Source organism: Xenopus tropicalis, chromosome 8 (assembly GCF_000004195.4).
Source record: "Xenopus tropicalis strain Nigerian chromosome 8, UCB_Xtro_10.0, whole genome shotgun sequence".
In the NCBI taxonomy this organism is placed as follows: domain Eukaryota; kingdom Metazoa; phylum Chordata; class Amphibia; order Anura; family Pipidae; genus Xenopus; species Xenopus tropicalis.
Window position 1 is genome coordinate 96,932,674 of NC_030684.2, and position 26,140 is coordinate 96,958,813.

General features: G+C 36.4%; 1 protein-coding gene across 4 annotated transcripts in view; it reads right to left on the reverse strand.

Annotated features, from left to right (window-relative positions):
* The window catches only part of begain (brain enriched guanylate kinase associated), a 312,487-nt gene that overhangs the window by 214,016 nt on the left and 72,331 nt on the right, over positions 1-26,140 (reverse strand). For 3 of the 4 annotated variants that reach the window (XM_012967928.3, XM_012967929.3, XM_012967927.3), the window contains exons 1-2: positions 15,140-15,266; positions 6,228-6,353 (exon numbers count right to left, since the gene is read on the reverse strand). In XM_012967928.3, the coding sequence (XP_012823382.1) occupies positions 6,228-6,338 (111 nt within the window). In that variant the 5' untranslated portion in view covers positions 6,339-6,353; positions 15,140-15,266. 4 annotated transcript variants of the gene reach the window in all.

A 26,140-nucleotide genomic window follows, 5' to 3' on the forward strand; every position in this document is an offset into this window, starting at 1 on the left:
ATGCCCAGCCCCTCCCAATAATGTGTCGACCCGATCAACCACATGCCGAACCCTGGCACCAGGAAGACAGCAAACTGTCCGGTTGAAGCGATCCGCTCGACAGATTACCCTGTCCACTTTCCTAATGATCGAATCCCCTATAACCACCATCTGTTTAGGCCTAGCTCTGCTCTCCTCCCCACCACTAGAGAAACTGGTCTCCCGGCTGTTAGAGAGATCAGCCTCATCTAGAACCGCCAGTCCATAGTTCACACTCCCATCTTCTTCACACAATCTGGCAAATCTGTTGGGATGCGCAAACCCTGGAGCAGCCTCCCTTTTCCTTTTCCCCACACTCGATTTTCTAACTGTCACCCAGCTTACTGCCCTATCATCCTTTCCTTGCTCCCCTCCCCCCATACTATCTGACCCCGCTAGTTCTTGTTCAGTTAGCAAGAGACTTCTTTCAAGATTGTCAAAAGAACGCAGTGTTGCAACTTGTTCCTCTAGAGCTCTAACGCAAGCCTCTAAAGTGGCAACTCGCTCACATCCACAACAGAGGTATGCACTTTGGAACTGTTGTTCCACAACTGCATACATGCGGCAGGCTGTGCACTGTGTCATACCTTCAATGTTGCTGCCACTCATTCTCCCAGTTACAGAAACAGTTAAACAAAAATTGGAGAAAAGGCTTTAAAATAAATACAAACATTTTTTTTTACCTTGTTTTAACTCCCTTAGTTTGTAACTCCTGTGATTATAACTCCACTTACAGAGCACCCACTAACTCCTGTGATTATAACTCCACTTACAGAGCACCCACTAACTCCTGTGATTATAACTCCACTTACAGAGCACCCACTAACTCCTGTGATTATAACTCCACTTACAGAGCACCCACTTAAAGAGCAATCACTTATAGAGCACCTAACACCAGAGCAAGCTCCACTGGAGTGCCAGTGGTTCTATTTATGCAGTCTGTTAAGGTGAACTAATCAAACCCCACCCACCTCAAACTGAGGGTAATTACAAAGGAATGTAACTCTGGCAAACCTGCTGTAAGCCTTATAGTTAACCAAACTTTGTAAATTGGCACCAAAAAGAGCAAATACTTTTGAAAAAATTAAACCCAACAGTTAGAAAACACAATGATTCTGAATAAAGTTAATAAAAAATACTTATCCCTTTTTTTTGTTGAATTGAAAAAGCAGTTGATTCAGTCAGCCACCAGCCTGTTAGTAAGTCTTCATTGTGTCTATGAACATTTTCATAATTCAGGTCCAAATATACAGGATTTAAAAAATGTAAGTCTAACCCACACCTATTTTCATTCTTTTGGAGGGGGGGGGGGGGGAATAGTTCGTAAGCAGAAATTGTTATTATTCAATCTGTAGCAAGGCAGAGGTCAGACACCAAAATTGAGTGAAGCGGCGTGGTTATTCAGAAGGACAGCCAAACCAGCTGAGTACAGAACCAGATCACTGGATCAACCAGAAGCAATTCATATGCCTTTCCACGGGCAATTCCCTTTATTTCTGGTGAAAAGGCTTTTCAAGGGAGATTAATCACCCGCAGTAGCAGAGATTTATTGTGGCAACTAATCTCCCTGTTGGACAGTAACCTTAAAAAGGATGACCAGTAAATGGTATCTGCTGATTAGTTGCTATAGGTGATAAGAACTGTATCAAACTTTGCTCCTTATAATACATAACGCAACTAGAAAGATGATCACCTTGCAATTAATCTGAGGTGTTGGCTTCTGTTTATGAAGAGCGTAAGGCTAATGCCACACGAGGCATAGGGCGGATATTTTCGGCAAGCGTAAAAGTGCTTGCTGAAAATTCCGCCCTACGCCTCCTACATGTGCCTGCACCCGAATGAATGAGATACGATTGGGTGCAGGCACATGTAGCCGATATACGCATGAAAATGAGGGACTTTGCATTATCTCACGTTTTCATGCATATATCGGCTACATGTGCCTGCACCCCCTCGTATCTCATTCATTCAGGTGCAGGCACATGTAGGAGGCCCCGTATGGCATTAGCCTGAGTCAGGATGGATATGATGGAAGGGCAGAATCCACGTACATTAGGATAGAAATATCAAGAAGCACGTGAGGACTGTGCAGGATTGACACCCTGGGAGACTGATGAAGAATCTAGATGCTGCAGTCAAGGATACCCAGCAACCAGAAATTACATTCAGTCTATTTATTCAGGCCTAATTCTAAGCATATTGCAGTTAATTGATTGCTTGGTTGTGATGGAGAGTGAGACTAAAGACAACCAGACTGGAGAGCTGTAGAACAACTTGATTCAAAAGTCACAAAGAGAATAAAATTAACATTAAGTTGTCTGCTCCGTGTATATGCTTGAAATTCATGACTTTTTTTGTACCATATTTAAAATGAAACTTTTCATTCTTTTGCTAGCAGGGTAAACAAAAATGTAACTTATACTGAGCATGATTATAGACATGGGAAAGTGTATAAGTGTTTCTGTCACTGCAAAGTACTTATCATTCATTTATAAAGCAGGCCTGAAATATGGTTGGTTTGAAACTTTTTGCAAAGTCAGACTGAAAAACTCCAGCATTCCTGATGGTAAGAATTCAATAGCAAATTCCAGTCGGTGTTGAACTGGGGTACCTGGGGCCCAGCACAGAACCTCACTCAAGGGGTCCACCAAATACATACTGTAAGTACACCTGCCCTTACTCATCTGCTGCAGCTGACTAGACATTCTAGCAATATCACTGTAGATAATGGACAATGAGCACATTAATCCCAAAAATACCAGTAAAATCACTGCAGAAACACATTACCCCACACATACCAGTAACCCTGCAGACATTGTATAATAAGCCCTACATTAATTACAAATATCCTAGAAAGATCACTGCAGAAAATGAAAAGATCATTGCAGACAGTGAATAATAAGCTTTGAGTGAATCACAAATATCCTATAAAGTTTACTGCAAAAAAATCATAGATTGAAAACATGACTTCACTCACAATGGCTTAGATAAAATTCCCACAAAAATATGAAAGATGGCTGTGATTTACAAATGGGCCTTTGGTCATGTGCCCTGCAAAGATTTCTAAAGTATAGAGAACCAAAGCACCAAATACAGAACTCACATTTGCAGAAAGTATCAAGCAGGTCATTCAGCAGTGTATCGCAGCACTTTCTAAGTTTGTACTGCAGTAATGAAAGGAAAAAGCAAAAAGACACTTGATAGTATAGCTTTGATCTGAATAAAAGACACTTGTTGATCACATTTAATAAACACTCTTGCCCATAAGTGTATCTCAATGTTTTCATTTAGCAGAAAGAAAGGTAAGAAATAACAAAGAATTTTTATTCACAGAATGGACATTCAACTTCACATTTCTGCAAATGGAACATATATTTATAATTTTGGGGTTTTATTTTTCAAGCGCTCTTGAGTTCAATACACAAATAGCACTTTGGATTAGGGTCTGGCATTTGTGAAAATGCATTTCAAACACTGATTTTGTGCTCGCTTAACTGTTGCCCTGTGAATTTCGAAGAGCTAAGTCATGCTGGAATGTTTTTGTTTCCACCTATTGTAAGCCTCTAAAAGAGGGTACAAGTTGCCTAAAATATCCCAAGACAAAAAAGGAATAATCTTTCCGCACAGCAAGAATATGCAAAGCAAAGCCAAAAAAAGTAGTTTGTAATAGTCTGCACTTTCAGTGTCACTGAAATAAAAAATAATTTAAACTGTTGTAGAAATATAATAAATTAGTTTCACACAGAACTATTTTTTTATAATAATATTTTATTACTTAGCTTCCTCAAAAAAAAAAAAAAAGTATTTTTTCAAATATGCAAACCCCCGGCTAGAGGTAATTTCTCTAGTGGGCCCCAAGTATTGCAGTCCAACGCTGATTACAATAGGCTACAGCTGTAACATGTGACACAATGCATTGGTATCCCCTAGAAAAAATTTGACTTGATATATAATTTATAATGACAGTTTGCTAGTTACAGGCTGAACAATATTCAGAATGATACTTTGTTTCTACTGTGCTGCAAAAATTAAACATTAGTCTATGATGTAACTTCAAATCAGTTTCAAGCACTGTCTTTCCAAAAGGGTTACAACATTTGTTATCTTTAATGTTTTAGTGAAGACTTTATAAAGATACAATTTAATATTAATATTGTTTTTAATTGTTACATGTAACTTTCCAGCCAGCTTTCAGTTTATTTAATTGGTTTTTGTATAAGCATCCTCTTGTTTTTAAAGAATATTGTTTTTTAATATTTGCTGAAAAAGCATTAGCCAAATTCAGTTATTTTCAGAGGGGCAGCATGCTGTATTACATTTCATATTTGTTTACTGGTTATAAAACGTAACAGTGCACAAAGAGTATAATAGTAGGCTGTTGCTAAGTAGCAGTGACAGGGAACATTACTTTAGGAGTGGGTGTAGATCATAAGCATTTTTAACATTTGGTTTATCAATGTTTTTATCTGTACTTGCTTGAGTTGTTGAGAAACTCTCTCCAAAAAAACATAATTTCATTTTAGTGTATCAGATAATGGCATCATCATCATTGGTATATAGATTATTAACCATCACAGGATACAGCGAAAAATATGTTTTAAGGCAAAGACAGACGGAACTACTTTGTAGCAGTTACTTGTCATGGCTACTTAATGCCAGAATTGCCTTTGCTAAAACACACAATAGAGTGTAAAGGAAATTATCAGTATATGATCAGCAGTGTCTATATTTGTAAACATGGCAAGTAGCTGCTACTAGTACCTCTGTGTGTCTTAACCCTTAGATAGGAAGGTGTCAGATAAGAGGACTTAACTTTATATCAGTACATGTGCCCTTAGTCCAAACACAAAGCTTAGTGTATGTATGGCTGCAACTGCAGAAAAAAGGTGCAGTTATTGCACAAACCAGTGCTATTCACTTAAGTTACTTGTGCACAAAGCTGCTCCTGGCACTTTAACAGAGTGGTGTGTACCTGTTTTTACAAAAACTGGTACACAGGGGAACCCTGAAGCTACCACCACCACAGAAGTCTGCTTCAATAGACACAGTGCATTTTCACCTAAAGAACCATGTGCAGACATAATTTTGAACCAAGTGCTGGAAATGATAAAATCCCAACAATGAAGAATTTCACTGCAATTGCATCTGAATTACAGTAAATGCAAGCACAAATGTATGTCTTTTAATGCATCATACATAAGTGTGCATCTTCCCCTCATGGCTACGCTGAATCAATTTTTCCATCCGTTTCGCGAAACAATCCCCCAATGGTGAAACACGGAAAATCGCCGCAAATCCATGCCTGCTGAAACATTTCACCCATCACTAACAATAATAACTGAACAGCCTTGTATCATAAATTTTATATTGCACTGTATATATAATGTGTATTGTGAGTCAGTCCCTAAGCCTAGATATCTGACACCAGAACAAAAAATTGGTGCTACTGGGGGTATCTGCAGAGGAAGATAATTTTACAACTAAAGGGCTGTGTTGGCTTTGGGGTGAAGTCTAAAACATAAGTTGCAGCATTTCTAGCCTAAACCTTTGTTGAGCTTTAGTTCTCCTTTACTGAACTAACACATTTCTCAAGGCAATTCTTCACATTTATAAAAATGCGCATTCCAGCAAATGTCTTTTGGTCCGACAAGTATTGTACTGTTGTCAAAATGAAAAAAAAATGTTTATTTTGGCTGAAAATAATGCTTAGCATTGTGTAAAGAATTTACTTCTGAAAAAGTTACTTAAGTAACTGCTTGAATGTAAAAATACTTTTCCAATAATTACTTGAATGTTCCTATTTCCTATCCAGTAAATGGTTTCTAGATATAATGAACGGTTTCTAGATATAATTCCATGCTCCATGCTATAATGCAGGAATGAAAACTTAGCTCAGAGAGAGCCAAACATCTACACCAGGTACATATGGAATCTGAACCTCAAATGTAAACCAAAACGATGCACCATTAAAGTTAGTGTAAACAAATTAAATGGTATTAAAATAAAATCAGTCAATGTGACATTTGCATTACTTAACTGCCAAGTTTTCTAGGTATACATATCTGCACCAGGGTAGGTATGCTTTCAGCAGAGTTAAGGAAGGAGTAATTTTTCACATGGTAACTCAATGTGACACTAACTGCTATGAACATTAGCATAAAAATCTTTGAAAGTTGTTATATTGTTTTTGTTTTAAGACAAGGATTTACCTTATTTCTTAGTATCGGGGCCATGATTTTTTGTGGTTTCAATGAGGCTGTTTCCACAGGATAAAAATACTTGAGAAAAGGAAATTCGAGAGAATGATGTCTGTCTTCCATCTAGTTACACCTCAGCTGGGGGAAGAGATATGAAACCAATAATTTAATTAGTGAATGTAATAATATAATATGTGAACAGGTGAAAGTAGCTTGTGTTTATTTAATTAATACCTCTTGATGATGATCGATACACATTGAAAATTATGTATCCCTGTATTAGGCAAGTACAAAAGGTAAAATACTGTTTTATAGAAACAAGCATAATAATAGAGTACAAAACAAACTTTTAAAGAACTGTGTGATAATGCTAAATGTTTGATGCATCACTATCACTTCCCTTGCAAGTGTGTCATATAGCTGGGTCTTTTAAATTAACTCATTTGCAGCTGCACTCGCAAGCACAATGTATTCAGTGGTCCTTATGTTATATTAAAGGTTAGAGAAACATTTTACTGTTCCTTTCAGAATCATGCAAAATTTGTGTGTGGCCTTAGCATGGAATATAATATAAAAATATAAAATGACAAGTACAGTACTGATCTTATATACTTATGTTATCTTAGCTATTTGCGGTAATTTAGGCCATCTGATCCGTAAGAATGAAAGAAATGCAGGAATGCGACTTGTGCATTTCTGTTTAACCTCAGACAGTATATACAATCTAAGTTTACCAATATATCATCAAATAATATTTACATTAGTTACTTGACAGAACACATCATATATTTAGCACAGATACTTATATGCATATCATCAAAGCAATGCAGACAGATTATGATACTGTATAATATATACGATGAACTGTTGGTATTTTTCACTAATTGGTTAAGATTTAACAAGTTATTTTCCATACTGGAATGCTTTTTTCTAATGCACTTAGCACCCCATTATCTTGCAATGCATCAGTATTAATGCAAATGTTCTGTAATTTTCTGGGGTTTAAGAAAATTATATATGTATCTCATTCAGAATATGGTGAAGCCTGCATTAGGCAAAGCCCAAAAGTCCCATAGAACTCCTGCTAGTTGTCATCATTCAGATACACAGGCAAGGAAGAATCAGGGGCCATTCTTATCAGGGGCAAAGTGAAAAGTGCAGTCACCTGCATGTTTGTGTGGTTGTGTGTTTGCAATTATGGTAAATTATGGTAAATTAGCCCTCATGTATTCATTTTAAAAAGTATATTATCAAACAGACAAATATAAAATATACTTGATATTAGTCATTTCTAAATCGTATTTAGAGATTTCACAGATCATGAAAATAAAAAATGTAAAGAAAAAAACAAACAACCACACAAACATATGCAATGGCAAAATGAGAAAGTTATCAGCAGCTGCTTCTTTTTCATTTTTAAAGTACAACAGTTCAGTTCAGTTGGGGTTGTTTTCTCTGGAAAAAAGGTGCTTGTGAGGGGACATGATTACTCTGTACAAGTACATTAGAGGGGATTATAGGCAGATAGGGGGTGTTTTTTTTTCCATAAAAACAATCCATTTGAAGCAGCATAAGAGGTTTTTCACAGTGAGGGCAGTGAGGTTGGGGAATGCCTTTCCTAGTGATGTTTTAATGTCAGATTCTGTCTAAGAGGGGCTTGGATGAGTTCTTGAACAAGCATAGTATCCAAGGCTATTGTGATACTAATATCTACAGTTAGTATATATGGTTTATGTATGTGAGTGTATAGATAGGTCAGTATATGTTTGTATGTGCTGGGTTTACTTGGAAGGGTTGAACTTGATGGACTCTGGTCTTTTTTCAACCCTATGTAACTACGTATATCTTTGGAGAGAAAATAAACAGAATGAAAAGTAAGTGTAAGCAGTAGGCTCTCTTGCCCAATCACAGCTAATGTATAGTATAGGTCACAGTAAAAATCTAAGGTGCACCAGGTAAAAACTGCCACAAAGCACTGCCCACTGCCCACTAATCTAGAAGTGCAACATAGGGAGATACAGGCTGTGTCATAGCCTGTCTATCCTCTATTAGGTATTTTGATACCTTTTGATGTCTTGTTGATTTTCCATGGTTAAAAGCACACATGGTTTAATTTATTACAAAATGATGCAAACTTGGCAGAGGTTCAGTATGAATTATATAAAATTCATATGGAATCAAGTCCTTCTGTTGTGCTAGATATGCACAATAGTCTGTCCTTTATCTGTGGTTAAGTTGGTTTGCACACTCAATTAAAAAAAACAAAAACTCACCACATACAGGGGCACATTTACTAATCCATGAACGTCCGAAAAGCGTCCAAATGCGTTTTTTCAACTTTTTTTCGTCAAAATGTTTCACAAATTGTCGCAACTTTTTCGTTGCCATCGCCAAAAAAATCGGATTGGTTTCTCCGCCGTTTACAATTGCTCAATACGAAAAAATCGCGATGGCGATGAAAATGTCGCGCAACATATGATAAAGTCGTGACGGCGGCGAAAAAATAGCGCAAAATACAAAAAAATGTGACAGCGACAAAAAAGTCGCAAAATTTTTGTTTCCAATCTGATTTTTTCCCATTCGGGATTCGGATTCGTGGATTAGTAAAGGTGCCCCACACTGAACTTTTTGCATATGGACACCAAGCCTGGGGATTCTGTCAGTTGCAACCAACAGGGGGGAAAAGGTGCAGCAAGGGCTAAGAATTGCTGTCTGTTTTGTTTTTCATTCTAATTTGCAGTTTACTGAAAAAAGTCTGTGTAATTAAAATAACAAAAGCACAAAAATAATCAGAAATACTAGAAAGAAAATACCCTCTTGTTGCCAGATTAACATCTAATAAGTTACACACTGCTAATAATTACAGTAAATACGGAGCAGCTGGGAAAAAGTCACTATTGTATTAAGTTCCATGGTTGGCAAGGGGTGGAAATATTTTCTTTCCTGACCCCCAAACAGTTCACTAGATCAGTAATGACTACTATATAGGAATTAGAACAATGTGCAATATGGTCTGTCTTGCTAAGAATGCATTTACCAATTTTTATAACACACCCAGGAGTTTCTCATTACTACCTCTCGGTTGGGAATTCCATACCCCATTTTACTATGGAAACAGTTTATTTAGTATCTTGAACTCTTACATTGTAATATATCAAATCAAAAGACTTTCCCTGATCTAATTTACTTACCTCATTATAAAAATTATTTGTTTTGCACTGTACATAACACAGTAATAATTATGTGGGAAGTAAGCTTCAATCCTTATGCCCTAATCCTGTTATTTATGGGGCCCAGGTTCAATACCCATATCAGGTTTCCACCAGTGCACCAGTGTTGTAAGAGAGACACATTGGTCGCACCATTTTAAAATATATTTTTGTCATACACATTCCACGACACACACAGTGGCACCTGCATTCCGTGGGCAAAGTTGATAGCAGAAAGTTGCTAACAACTTACCAAGGATTTTCTTACCTGGCATAAGTATAAGTCTCTTACACACAGAAGCAATCAGACCCAGGAACAACCAGATATAGTTGCTTCCCCAAACTGGCCATTTTCTAACTCAGCCTCATTCTCACACACACACAGCATCATGTGACCAGGCTGGGGCTCAGAGAAGATACAAGGCAACAAGTTTCAGGCTGCTGCAGCAGTTGCTAGAGAGACCAGCACAAGTTACCAGGAGAGAAACAGAATCAGCACAAGCTGAGATTTTAAACACCATCATTGGGACCTGGACACATGTGCTTGCCCTGTTTAAGGTGAAAACACCCTGGGGCATTTCCCCCTCTTTGCCCCTTACTTTGGATGCCTATGATAGGATGATTTCATTAATCCACTCAATTTTTGCTGCTGCTGCTGCTAAATTCCCAAATGTATTCGATTTGATATGTAAATGACAAATACAAACACATGGAACATTAACGGAACACTATAATAATCCACGGACACCAATCCTGGTGATTCTATGTCAGCAGCAACCAACAGGGGGAAAAAGGCACAGCAAGGGCTGAGAATTGCTGTTGGTTTTGTTTTTCCATTCTAAATTTCTCTCCATTTGCAGTTTACTGAAAAAAGTATGTGTGTAATTAAAATAACAAAAAAAAAAAAAATCAGAAATGCTAGAAAGAAAATATTACCCTCTTGTTGCCAAATTAACATCTAGTAAGTTACACACTGCTAATAATTACATAGTTACAGTAAATACTGAGCAGCTGGGAAAAGTCACCATTCCATTAAGTTCCAAGGTCGGCAAGGGGTGGAAATATTTTCTTTCCTGACCCCCAAACAGTTCGCTAGATCAGTAATGACTATTATATAGGAATTATAACATAATGTCCAATATGGTCTGTCTTGCTAAGGATGCATTCTCCAGTTTTTATACACACCAAGGAGTTTCTCATTACTACCTCTCGGTTGGGAATTTCATATCCCACTTTACTATGGAAACAGTTTATTTAGTATCTTGAACTATTTCATTGTAATATATCAAATCAAAAGACTTTTCCTGATCTAATGTGCTTACCTCATTATAAAAACTATTTTCTAACTATATTAACTATAATAGTCATTTCTGCTATTCTTGCAAAAATGCAATTTATGGAGAAGCTAGCATGTTATGTATTCCTGGTTCATCCTTGGCCCTAAGATGAGCATTTCTAATAGAAAAAGCCTCTTCTTCAGGCAGCGCTAAAAGTTTCAGCCACTTCATTCCTAATTAAGGGTCATATTAGGCTGCATCCTGTTGCTTGTGTTGAGAAGATCTGGCAAAAACCTGGACATGTTTTGCCAAGCCTTACAGGAGTTCATGAAATACAGTAGACTGGGTACCATGGTTAATAATCTGTCAACATTGCTTAATAAATACCCACTAAAATTTTCATGGTTATAGTTTTCTGTTGTGGAGAAACTTCCTTTTTAAATTTCAGAGCAATATATACTTTGCATCTGTCTTGTGACAATAATCTACCCAGATAGTCTACTATTTAACTGATATAGTAGTGTGTATTCTATTGAGCTTAACTCCCTCAGTGGCAAATTAACTACCTTAACCAACATGGGTAGTCAAAATATGGATTTTGCAAAAAAAAAAAAAAAAATCTTTAGCTTTATATGTATAAATACTTATATATTAACTTCAAATATAGGTATGGAATTTGCTGTATGTAAACCCATTTTACACAGAAATATAGCAATGCGTTATCTCACAGAGTTCTAATTCAACAGCAGTTTGTAATTTTTCATTTATTTGCTTTTTCCTCTGAAATAATTAACCAGTACTTTGTATTTCAAGTACATTTAAATAGCATTAATCTATATTAATGGCAACTATCCTGTGCATTTTTTTTTTGTAATACCTAAATGGTTTTAGTATTTAAAGCAAGACTGTCAAAATTACAAACTAACACTACAACAAACTTTAGACCCCCAAGCATTCATGATAATAGTAGACAGAAAAATGAAGAGAAAAACAGTGGGAGAATAATTTTTATGACGACATTAAAATTCATAATCCAATGTTACAATGGCTTGTACAAAATATTTTGTAAATATTAGTGATAAACACATTTTTTCGCCAGGCATGGATTTGCAGCAAATTTTCATATTTAGCCACTGGCAAATTGTTTCACAAAAAAAAGGCACAGTTGCAGTTTTTGCTCCTCACTAGCAACTATCTAAAAGTGAGTGTATAGTTTACGATGCCAACCTATACCTTTATTATAATAACATACTGTTGATATAATGTCATTTAAAAATAGTGGCTTTTATTAGGGTTGCTCTTCCTATATCTGTTATCCTTATTCTCTATTAAAAATCTTCAGCATCAAGTATTTTTCCCTTTACACCAGTAGAGCCCTAGCCAGGTGTCAACTCTATCTAGTAGCAATTAGCAAATTGTTTGTATTCAAATATTAATTTCTAAAATATTGAAAATACTAGAATGTCATTAAATATTTATGAATGTGTGTTAGCATCTGCTGGAACTTAAACCATAAAACTAGCAATCAACATTACCCAGCAATCTATCAGCTTCATCAAACCATGGGGATTCGGCCTGAAGATGGCAGCGACGGCAAAGGCCCATTCACTTTTTCGGACATCACCAATCTTTTTGGTTTTCTAAAGGCCAAATATATCATGTGCTGCTGTTGTTGACTTATTCATGTAGCCTGAATAGTCCAATGCGCTTTCCAAAACAGATGTTATTTTACTCTAGTTTCCAAGGTGCCAGAAATAACTTCCTTAAACATTTATTTATTGGTATGGTGAAATCGCAATAATCTTATCGCCTTTTGCATAGCACACTGCTTTGCTTGTTCCAGAAGAGCAGTATTCCATTGCCAGAGGTTTTTCTAATTACAGTTTCTGGGAAGTTTCAGGATTCAATTTCATTTAATCTGACACAAAAGTGATTGATTACTTCTTGGACCCGCATTGTTCCTGTGTTTATTGGGTGTCTAGTTCTGAAAAGCGATGTGTTTACTGACTGCAATGTGTAGAAGGTAGCGGAAAACTTCCAGATAAGGTGTAAAATGTTGAAAATTGCAAAAGATTTTGATGGGATTTAAAAGCACTGCGAAATAAGTAGTAGTTTCTGGTAAATTTAAATAAAAGCAACATGATGGCACTTCTGGCAGTGCATGATGTCACTTTCTGACACGTGTGATGTCACTTCCACCACATGGAAAGTCTCTGGCAGTGAATAGGCAACCCCCAAAAGCTGCTGCCCTAGGCACTGGCCCATGGGTGCCTATGAATAATAGCAGCAAGTGTCTGAGTAGAGGTAAAATAATTGGGTGAAGCAAACATATGGCAAAGATGAGTGCATGGGTCAGATACATAATTACTAAGTAATGATAACAAAGAGAGAGTGATATCTAAAACAGACAGGTCATTTAACATTGAGAACCATATAAGTCATATTCTCCTAATCTATTCAAGGTATAATATTTGAGAGCAAAGTTGCGAAATCTTGCTTAGGACAGTACCACTCCAGCTACAGCTACAGAAGGTGAGCATTTTTCTAAAAAAAAAAACAAAAAAACCCTTTCCTTGTGTTTAGGAGGCATGCCATCATTCATAAGGCATGACCACAAGGTAGTCAACCTCTTTTCTAGAATTAGTAATGATTTTGTCTTCATGGATTGACAGGATGATACTAACGGGGTGATGGTTGATAGGGTAATATAAAGTTTCAAAGTACTAAGGGGACATTTAATATAATACAGCACAGGACAGGATGTCACACAAAAGCTGATGATCCACTGTATCAAATCCAGTAGAGGCAGCTCCTGTGATGCTGCCCTCTCTCATCCCACAGTGCTTACCTTTCCTGTGTGTATTCCGTGAGTTTTTAATTATCTAGTGATGTAACAATGCAAGATACATTCTAACTAACAAATATTCTCCACAGAATAAATGATATAATAAAAATGTATTATTAGCGTTTTCTCACAGCACAAGTACTTTAATTCAGTAAACCAGAATTGTCCTGGCTGTGTATATTATCTTTGGAGATGGGAAAATGTTATAAACATGGTCTATGTCCTCTTTTAACCTTAGGGCTCAACGTCCACTGATCGGTTGTTTCCACTTTGCTCAACTGTATCATTAAGCTATCATTTTCTTATATATGGTGCATGCCTGAATACATGTCAAAAGTCTAATTATTAACCTTGTTTTTTTACCTTCTAGTTGAGTAAGAAACAGAAATGTTGCCAGATTCAATTAAACTACCAAGCTGTTCCGTTCCCAAGGCTGTTCAACCGCTTTAGACATTAGCATAAAACAGCAACCAAATAGCCATTAATTCAGACTAATTGTCTACTTCAAACGTGAAAGGAAAACCTATACAATATTTCAGCCTTGTATTAATGCTGGAGCTAAAAATAGTCTGTTATTTGTTTTAAATGAAAAAATCCCCAATTAATTAGTTATTTAGAAAATGCCTCAATACGCTCCCCAGACCCTCCACACAAAAGTGCCAAGTAAAATCTTAAGAAAGAACTTTGTTCTTGTTCTCAGCCACATTCACAAAGTATTTTTAATCGTCCTTTATTCAGCAAACAGGTAAGCAGTAGTAACCGCTGAGCTGATTATTTCTGCAAAGTTGATATTTCTAATGTTAGAATGCTAAGTAAGACATTTCATGAGTAATCCCCCCACAAGGCTTCCAAAGCCCTAAATTTATAACCTCAATTTGTAGCCAAGTCTTAGCAGGTTAATTAACAAAGCATCTGTAAATCAATAAATATTTTAATCTATTAAAATTAATCAAAGATGGCATTATTATCCTTCTGTGCCATAAACTGCTCATGAAATGAACCAAGACTAAAGTCTGGCTTTACAGTTCTTTAATACAGTTCAATGCAGCTGTCCCTTGGAAGAAGTGCAGCTGAAAGCAATGTGTTGGGGACTACGGAGAGCTGACATGGAGTAGCAGATAACCATGGCCTTAAATGAGAAAGGGACATTACTCACTTGTACCAGAGCCCTGTAAAAAAAAAATCATGTGTTGTGTACAAACAAATATATCATTCCAGGTTTGACTGAATTTACAGCAAACAATTTACGTGACAGAGACATAAAGTACCGATCACTAGAGAAAGAGTATCTAAAACTTTTTCTTAATTAAGAAAGCCCACTTGGGGAAAAATACCTCAATTTCACCGAAACTCTATGTAAGTTCCTTAATTCACACAGGGTTATTACACATATGTATATATGTATATATTGTGCGGATTTAGCTGGTAGCAGCCGGTAGCGGATGGAAATCTGGGCTTCACAGATGAGACAGGTAACTCTGGTTTGCAACCAAAATGATCAGGTTCCTGCCTGTGCTTTATTTTCCACAGCAAAACAGTATATATCACAACTTGGTGTTTGCAAGTAAACAGTTCAAGAAAACAAAGCCTCACCAGACAGTAGTTTCGACAAATGGGATAACCCAAATCCTCACTGCCAATGCCCGGCAGTCCTTTTCTGGAGTCCCAGAATCAGGGGAGCTTGTAGTCAATCCAGCCTGCCCCTCACAGTCTCTCTCAGAAACTGACCCCCTGCTGCACACCCAAGCTCACCTTAAATGCTTCAGGTGCTGCCTAATTGGCTCCAGCATTCCCTAATTGGCTCCAGCATTCTCTAGCCATACTTCAGGGCACTAGCCTCTCCTGCCCTGGAGATTTAAAGGAGCCAGTACCTCAGCCTGGGTGCTATATATCAGGTATCCAACAGACACTTCTCACCGAGACAAACCTTTTTGTCAAATACCTCCCCCCTCTGTTCGAGCCTGTGGGTTCGGACACTGATTACAACCATACAGTAGGACCTTGATAATGCATCTGCATTACCTTGCAGATGGACTGCTCAGTGTTCCTCAGTAAAGTTGAAGTTCTGCAAGGAAAGAAACCACTGTGTCACCCTTGCATTCTTCACAATATATATAGGAGAGGACTACAACCCTTAAAAATATGATAGCTGCCCGGATGCAGGTAAGAAAAGTATGTAGAGAGAAAGAGTACTGCACTCACTGGGACTTTATGCAAAAAGGAAAAGGTTATTGAAAAAAATCCAATGTTTCGATCACAATCAGCATACAGTATGCACACAATATTCCCTCACTGTTGCCTTTAAAGTTTGTGAGATAATCAAATCTACAATATCAATTTAAGAACATTTTATTCACAGTGTTCAAAATGTATTCATAAATCAAAAATCACTCCCATATATTAATTAAGCTGCAATGTCACCTATAGCTTTTTTATGTTTATCTAAAGCAATTTTGAAATGTACAGAAAAATAAAACAAGAAAAATGGGATAAGAAGAAAGGAGAAGAGTATAGAAGGGATGAGGAAAGAATGGAATACAAGCTAAGAACTGAAAGAAAGAGAAGGGGAATACAAAAAGAAGAGCAGACTATCAGTAGGCAAGGTGTGGCCTTATGGCACAAACATTTCTTAATGCATAATACAATTTTCAAAGTCTGATAAAAGATAAATAATGGTCGTCAGGTGGTTTCATGGTTTGGCAGATGGTGCCTGGTTCCAGTGAATGCAATCGTCACTCCCCTTTTTTTTGTATAATGAAAAAATGTAAATCTAAGGAACTTTAATTATATTAATTAAAAACAGTATCGGTAAATAGCATCGCTTTAAGAGCAGTATCTTTGTGGGGGTTTATATTCTTTGAACTAGTGATTCTGATTATTACTGATACAATACTTTTGACTAACAGACCTGAAAGATACCTGAATTTGACTCTTGTTCTAAAAGTCAGAACCAGGGGTGATTGAATAAGAGTAAATCCAACCAACAATGTTCCTGCATCTATTGGCAAGCCCTCCAAGAAGAACAGGGGTTGTCGAAGAAAACAGAAGGTAAAAAACAACTAGATATCTAGATATGTTTGTCATTTTAGTGTATTTTAGGCAGCCAGTCGGAATAAGAAAATATCAAATCCAATTTCATTTATAATTGCCATTTCAAACACTGTATCAGAATGCCCCTTTAAATTAGTAACAAAAAAATCAAGCAAATATTGCACAGAAAAAGTGGACAGCAAGAAGAATGGGTGAGGGGGTAGGGAGAAAATGACTAATGGCTGATGGGAAGAAGGAATGTGATGATTATTTCACAATCCACCTTTTTAGCCAAAGTCTATGGCTGGGGAAATGATTTTGAATGTGTTTTGGGAAATTGTATTAGGTCATTTCTGATACAGTATTTTGCTGAATGACACTAATTAATGTGGCAATTGTGTAAATCATTAAAACACAATTTATTAAAATAAAAAAAATATCCAACATGAAGCCATGTCTAAGTCTTTGCTGATCCATACATATGACTGCATATAGACCCAGGCGATGATATACAAGAGCACTTGATTATTTAATAATCAGGAAGTACTATTATTTCCATCTTTAATTTAAAATGGAGACTTATTCAGTAGAAAGACTGCATTCGCAACAAAAATGCCTTATGATGTTCTGAAAACAATCACAAAGAACACAAAACTATCGATGCACATAAAGATCCCCAGTAACATAACCTTAGATAAGAAACTGACACCACAATCATTTAGCACTGAGAATCACCATGGTGATTATACTGTCTGAATCACAAATGCCAGTCAATTACTTCTAAACATATAGTAAGCATATGCTGAAGAAGGGCTATGAAAATGTGGGTGAATTTCAGTAACCACGACATTCTCCCTTCCATGTATTTACTTTGTGCAATCAGTAAATGCATGTGGAGGTCCTTTCTCTGTCCCCTTGGTATTGAATCTAAGCAGTGTTGGATTGGCCCACCAGGATACCAGGCAAACTCCCAGTGGGCCCTCCTGCTTCTAACCATTTGGCCTACTTCATGGTCGTTCACTATTTCTAAACGGGAACAAAAAGAGGCGAAATACATGGAAGATAGATGCTAGCATGTAAATAAAAGAGACTTAGAGAATAAAGTGGTTGAGTAAGGAAAAGAGAAAAAATAGCTTGGAGAGTAGGCTAAGGTATAAGGTTTTCGTGTGGGCCCCCGTGGGGTCCCAGTCCAACACTGAATCTAAGAACCTGAAAAGGTATGTTTCCATGTATGAATTTTCAACATTTTTGACCACAGTTTTGTGGTCTTTCAGATTTGGTGCCCTCATAACCAGTACCTTTGTCAATGAGATTCCAAATCATAGGGGTTATTTCACCATAATGGGGCATGCCCACTTCTTACAACCTCCCCTTTTCTTTATTTTTCCATTTTCTCCTCCATCCCCCTTTTCACTTTCTTCTCCATTCATTCTTCTTCTCTTTTTGTCTAATTGACTGTTTTTCTCCTTACCTCCTTTCTCCTCTGCTCCAGTCAGATTTTATTTGCCCTCCTACATTAACTTGTTGACAATATATTATTGCCTTTTCCTTCCACCAAATAATTCTCCAACTTTTCAGACAGAATCTGCAGCACGGGGAAGAGGGACTTGTTTATTGAGAGCACATAACCTTTAGTTAAACCTGCCTAATTTCTAGGGGAGGTAGTAAGGGTAAAAACAAAAGTTTCAGACCACCAGGGTCTTTCCTCATGTACCCATATGTGCCCAAATTCACATATTACTTGGAGTAGCTACCATTTAGCTTTGTTTTGAATGGATTAAAAACAAAGCAATGAGAATGCTTTATAAAAACATAATAATGCATTATAATAATGGGAAATAAAGAAAATAACACTTTTTTGTTACTTAACATGTTACTTCAAAGAATACATTTTCAAGAGAAAGGTCTTAATTATTTTGCTTATGTTGACTAAGGAGTATTCATGCGTATAGTGCTCCTTTAATTACATTCTATTTTACTTGCATTCTCATAAAAAGAAACAAGGCTTTTTTGACCTGTTGCTAAAAATATATTTTCTGCTTACTACATCAGTAAATAGGCTACCTTAATTATCCTCTGTATAGTCTCTTTATCAGTAGTTGCATTTCCCAAGGTTTTCCCCAAATGGCAATAACATTTTTCTACTTCTATAAATGAATGCATTACCTCAATTTCCACGAATACTGGAGTACTAAACCAACCTTAATTGAATCCTTGAAAATAAATGGCAGTTATCAAATATAAGACTTACTTGAAAAGTATCTGCTTTATGTTACAATTTAAGCAGATACTCTAATTACATTTGACATACCTTTTTATGTTAGTATACTGCTCTGTTGCAGGGATTTACAATTAAGTACCCATTTGATAAAAATGAGTATCTCATGTGTTTGTCCAGCTACAGATGGATAAACCCCTAGGATTTAAACATGTTTCTTAGGGGCTAATCAACATTATTTATGGAATTTCTAAACATGTCACATTGCTAAGCTTATTTCTTACCCAGGAGTTTCAACTGCATAGCTTCACACATAGTGCTCATCAGCCCTGTCCCATAAGCCACATGTCCCACCTTCACAGGTTTTTACGAAACTTTTTACAGCAAGACTTTCAAGTATTAATCTAACATTACAAACCACCATAACTCACTGGTAAAGCACAACCCTTCCCATTGTGTCAGTTTAAAAGCTGTCATTCCAGGCTTTAATCTTTCAGCCCTGATGAAAAAAGGAGACAACAAATCCAAATGTATTTTAAGTCTTTCATGTATGTGAAGACACCAGAAGTAGAAGGCTTCTACGTCTTACAGATAAGGTTTATTACTCCGATATGTAGCGACCATTCTTTACTGGTATGAATAATGTTTTTATGTTTTTCATTTACAGAAATGTACACCAATATTTGTTTTTTTTCAAAAGACATTACTTGTAATAATTTAGAAACACTTCAAATTTTCATGACAACCTTTGTACATGTATGTGAACTTGTTTGATCCTTATAGTAACATAAAGACAGAATTCCATTGCATAGTTACTGCATGGAACAATCACCCTATATAGTCTTATGTTTGTATGAGACAGTTAGAGCTACATAACCCAGGAGACAGGGTATAGGTTTGGAAAGCCAAGGTGTGCTGACAAAGACTACTGATCTCATTTTAGTATGGCTGTAATACGTGGCTTTCTCGAAAGGCAGAAAAAGTACCTTTTCTGATTATACTTTTGTAGTACATGAGATGGAGTATAATTTGAAGTAAATAGGTGTGTATCGCTGGAATTGATTGCTGTAGACATATACGACTCTACTAAGTCATCCCAGTTACCCTGGTCAAACATTGGTATGTCCTGTGACCTCCTATATCTCACAAGGGAACTATGTTTGCTTCTTGAGTAAGTTATATGCAGTATGTTAGATATGACTGCACAGATGCCTAGAAAAAAGCCCAAAAGGCACTGTTTTACAATGTGCCACAATTGCAGGTACCTGTAGTTTAGGCTGAATGCCTGGGAATAAATAGTGAACATTTATAGAACAGGCTCTAGCTTAACAATATGGTTTGGCAAAATGGGGTGATCTAGTCTAGGCCAGAATGTGAAATACATAAAGGGGTGGGTGCTATGCAAGAAGGAAAAATGCTGACTTGCTCCATTTAAAGGGGACCAAACTTAATGTTTAGCCAGGAGTCCCATCCACTGCCCCCTTCCTCTCTATTCAACCACAGCAAAGCAACTACCCCTCATCTGTGTGCCAGAAGCATTTGTACTTGAAGGTAAACATCTCCTTGCTTCAAATGCACATGCTTTTGGTCATTGATTACCGCCACAAAAAGTAGAGGGCTGGAAGTTCAATCCACTAAATAACTCCTCATGAGTTATTTATGGGATTGGGGCCATCGTGTAAGGTTTATTTGTTGTGATTGGAAAATGGAGAGGGGGTTGCTAGAGGGGTCCCTGGTTAAACTTTCATTTACATGGGCTTGTCCCATTTACATGGGTTTATCCTATAGGCTAAAGCTCACCCACTGGGTTTAAAGCAGAAGCCAGGATAATAGCTGATCAGATTCCCAACTACAGACCAGTTTTGCCCTTCTTGGAGCTCATCAGTGTAGTGCAGGGTTTTCTGATCAGCTTAGGCTTGTGCCACTTCTGGCCATATGAAGGAAAATTAAATTTTCTAGCTTATGTTACACTCCACTGCAATATACTGCTTACAGTATTCTACAAAATGAGCCACTTAATATGGCAGTGGTAACTACCTCAAGAGAATGAGCAAAGTCACTAAGAACTTTCCACTTTTCTTACTTTCATAGCCTGCAGCATTATAACAATCTTTTATAACCCTGGACTAAGTTTGCATGGAGTGCAATAACTGGGATTAGTGATAAGCGCAATTTTTCGGCAGGCATCGATTCGTATGGAAAAATTTGCCAAGCAACAAAAAATTGTCTGTGTTTCACAAATTCTTCACCGTTTCATATTTTTAATTTTTAAAATTAAAAAGTTTAAATGATTTTTAGTAGGCAAAGAATGGAGTTTCAAAATACAGAAAGAACCCTTATCTGGAAAACCCCAGGTCCCAAGCATTTGCCATTGCTTTTAATGAACAAGTCAGTTTTCAACATTTATGGCATTTCATATATTTTTATGTTATTTCTTAACATTTTTGTCACACCCTAGTACCTATTGTCATCCAGGAAGAATTTCAGAACTAGGCATTCTGCTGCCACAACAACCTGACTCTCTAGACTCTCCATCTCACCCTCATAAATTCAAATTTTGTTCATATGATAATGGCGGTTATGTTTCCTTATGAGGACTGCAAATTTTTAAATTTTAGATGAAAATATTTTGATTAATATCTCTATCTCTCTATATGCTAAAATACACACTTTCCATACATTTTTTTAGGTAGTACAAAAAAGCAGAATCACAATGCAAAAATGTGGTTCTCACATAATACATGGTCGTAACACTTAAATTCAAAGCTTGCTGGATAATGGGTTTCCAGATAACAGATCCTATACCTGTAGTACAAAATGGTCCAAAAATTTTTGGTTAGTAACGGTTAGTAACCACTATGGGATTTATTTTGTTCCAGAGTTATTTTGAATTTCATAGGGTTTATTTTGAACAGATCTGTGGAATGGTGATGGGCATTTCATTGGCTTCCTGCTATGCAGAATAGTTTGGGGTCCTATGAAAGGCGAATACAGTATAGGCTGAATCAATGTACTGTCCCCACATTGTTTTATGGTGGTGATACAGTAAATCTATGGTATATTTGGGATGGGACAGAAGATCTGTTAAAAGATTTCTTTCTTTATATCAACTAAATTTGAGACATACTGACTTTCTCTACAGAAAAAAGCAAAATGTAGATATTCAAGTGGTGGCAGATTATATACAAACAGCTAAACACTTTGAAAAGGTTTACTCTAACTTCGATATCAGTTATGATAGTTTCCACCATAAGTCTTGTTTAAATGGTATACAAATCGATTCCTGTGCATTAAGGGGAACTGCTATAGGGAGTCACATTTTACATAACAGACAACACAGGACCTACCACCAAACAGCAGACACATGACAATCACATGTCTTCTAGCTGTGCAAGACTCTGCAAGATGGGGGAACTCCATTGCCAGATCCAATAGAGCCCACAGCAGACATTGAGAACAGTGGAAGAGTCCAGGTACCAGGAGTAAGGAGATTGATAAGTAAGTAAGTAAGTAGAACACTTGTTAAGAATAGTTCAAGTAAAATTAAACATTAAGATATAGAACAGAAGAATAGATCCATGAAGAAAAAACAAGAAGATATCAGTCATGGAGTTAGCATAAAAGGTCTGGAATGGGCAATTGTCTTCTAAAAGGAATTCAGTTGTTGCTCTTCTTTGTAGGAATAGTTGATAATAAAGTAGTGAAAATAATGTTAACATGTGCATAGTTTAATGTCAGAGTTCCATTCCTGGCCCAAAAAGATAGCCATAAATTAAATTCTTAACATTGCCAGACTAATATCCGGAATGTAACAATGTGAGATACAGTTGCTGCAAAGTAAATCTGACTCACTAACTAAATGTGAACATAAGACAAACTGCAGTTTAGTCTGCATTCAGAGCCAAGTCTTCTACAGACAGGAATTTAGTGCACACCGGGAAACCGAGAATTAAAAGTAGATTTTACAGCTTAGCTTCTGATCTCTTTGTATGGGATTAACAATAGAAAGCATATGATTATATTATGCATGAAAAATTCTTTACAGACAAAACTCTCATTTAGTTCCTGGCATTTGAAATATGTTGATTTAAAGTAATCCAAAAAAACAGTTCAGAAAATCAACACTAGGCTGTGCTGTGGTTTGTTTTCTCTTACTCTCTGTGAACTGGATTACACATAACCCTACAGGAACACATTATATATATAAATTTACACAGGCAACACATTATATAAATATTTACATATAACAACTATGTACTAATTTGATATTCTCAATGTCTCAACTGCATTTTCTACAAACATTTTTAAAAAAATAAATATATATACACACGCTCAAACAGGCGGTACATGGTAATTCCTGGGTGCTGAGCATAGTAAAACCACAAAAATAATCCCAGACACACAGATCTTTCATAAGAAATAACAAAATAATCTTGGCCCAATATTGGATTGATCCAATTGTTAAGCCACTTAGCAGCTTTTATTGACCTGTGTATGTCCACCTTTAGACTCATGAGTGCTGACCTGATACAAACTGGGCCCAAGATCATACGGCTCTGTACTCCTTACACCTGTAGGAAAACATTGATGTCAAAATATCAACTTTGACAAACTCTTGGCAAAACTTCACCAAAACATAGACAATTAAGATGTGAGTACAACAGATTTTGGCATATTAACTGCACATTGACGTACTTTTATATTTTTATGCCAGGCCAATTAATCCTGATTTATCCAGAGCACCAACATGTTGTTGGTAATTTTGCAGGGCCTAGGGTTATCAACTATTATTATATTGCTACATCAGCTGCTTTAAAATCTTATTAATGACACCATATTCACATGCTAATGTCCCATGTATGTCATTGCTTAATGCTGTTCATTTTATGGCATTATTACCCAGCAAAATTTTATGGAGAAATATGCTGCCTTTTATTATGCAAAGTACCAAAAAGTGCCAAATTATTCTCTCAATGGCGTTATTAAAATTTTACATCAATACATACACATGTCATCATGAAAATACACTTGACATACTGATGCAAGCTTTGGTGGAGTTAATTTGAACTTTAATAAAGATGCTCTTAAGAAGAACAGACCACTATGAATGTGACCTTTTCCTATAAGCACTTATGCTTTAAGAGCTTCTGTGACCCTGCCTGTGTGATGTTTCTGGCAGGTTTTTTTTTACCAGCTCATAATTCCCATACAAAAAGAAGTGCCTCATCCCCATTTGTTTTTATAAGGCTTTTTATAAGTACACTGACCAACTAAATTACAAAATGATAACTACTTTAGGATTTCAGAGCATTATGCTACAAAATATGATTAATGCCTTATTTGTATATGGGCTGGGTAATATTTCTCTGACACAGTATACAGCAATCTCTGTCTGTAAACTGATACACTAAAAGCAATGTATGTAAAAAAACACTCTGGTCTTGAGAACAATATCTTTTTCCTTTCGTTTGCAAAATAAAACCAAATGCCTGCAACAACACATAAGGGTTCATTATAGCAAAACATATATATTTTTTTATTAATCTATTTGCCATCACAACTTCCTCTTTAAATAGAAAAAAATGCTCAGCAACTGAAAACTCAATGGTTTTTTCCAGCATTAAATTGATCGTTCCTGGACAGTCATCTGTAGGAAACATTACGGAAAACAAAATCCCCACGTAATCCCCAGAATAATTTATGACATCTTGTATTGTTGCCAGGTTTCATTTTAACTAGCAATCCATTCAATGTATTTTACATTTTTAGCTATAAAGATAGCATAATTTTAAAGGAATGGATTGAAATGGGAATTTAACTGAACTGAACTCTGTGGCCTCCTGCACACTTCTGCTCTTTCATGAAAGCCTGGGACTTTCCTTCCATAAACAGAAGTATGATTCAGAACAGTTCAGGATGTAAAGATGGGTACATGTTCCAATGCAAAATAATTTACTAGCAAGATGCCCAAAATGCCAGCTATAAAATCTCTCTGGGTACAACTCCTAGCACATTGGAGTCCCAGGGATCTCTCAGAAATATTAGCTAAAAGATAATTAAAAAAAAACACTTTTGAAGATGATCATTAAACAATGATGCACATACAGTATGAGATTGCATACAATGGGTTTTAGCAACAATGTTTAGTTGTAGTTATTCAATTTCATTTTAGGTGATGGGAATTTGGAAAATTAAGTTATTTTTTCTATTTTCTATTGAATGATTGAAACGTAGCATTGGGCTTTGGTGGGTATATTGCATTTGTTGGCTAAATCAGTTGAATGAATAGAGAACCAAATTATTGCATTATTCAATATCCCCAGACTATGGGGAACTTGATGGACTCTGGTCTTTTTTAACCCTATGTAATTACATTTCCAACCATTCTATAAATGTTACCGCCAGTAATCACAATATTAAGAATCAAAATGTAAAAAGAAAAAAATCGGTTGTGCTATCCAAAACAGAGTCTATAGTAAAGTTAACTTGGAGTGCGTATTCCTAAAAGCCGTGGCTTCTGGCTATAGACATGTAAAGTGCAGAATACAAAAAAGGAAATTACTCACAATTCAGTAGGTGCAAAAAACTGCCTCCATGCAGGTTTATTGGAGTAATCATTCAGAAGCATACAGACGTTTCGGGAACCTCTCGTTCCCTTTTTCAATGTAACATTCCCTGGGGAAAAAGGAAACGAGAGGTTCCCAAAACGTCTGTATCCTTCTCAATGATTACTCCAATAAACCTGCATGGAGGCAGTTATTTGCACCTACTGAATCGCGAGTGACTTTCTTTTTTGTATTTTGCACTTAAAAATCAAAATGTAGGCAGTGTCTGTGAATTCCTGTCTGGCTAGTTCTGTGGGACACTGGGCATCTATATGTTGGAACTTCAGATGAGGCAAATGTTACTTATCCGTAGCTTTTCTTGTTGAGTTATAGACATAGGTAACGGTATGAATAAAGTAGTATAAATGTGGAATTTAAGCAAATTAAGTTAGAAAAAAACAGTAGATACCAGTTTTAAAATAATTTCCAACCATTATGGGGCAAATGCATTGCTCTAAAAATTATATCTTATAATTTGGTATACCAGTTTTAACAGATATCCATGTAAACAGAGGTATAAATGTTACTGGATCCCACAGAAAATGATGCCCTGAACTTTGGAAATATTTGTCAATAACCTTATCTATTACTTTCACAAGTAACAGCTAAAACACTAATCCATTCCCTTATCCTTTCCTGTTTAGATCACTGCAATCTCCTACTACCCAGCCTCCCAGACTCCTACCTCTCTCCCCTGCAATCAATCTTAAACTCTGCTGCCAGGATTCTCCTGCTCTCTCC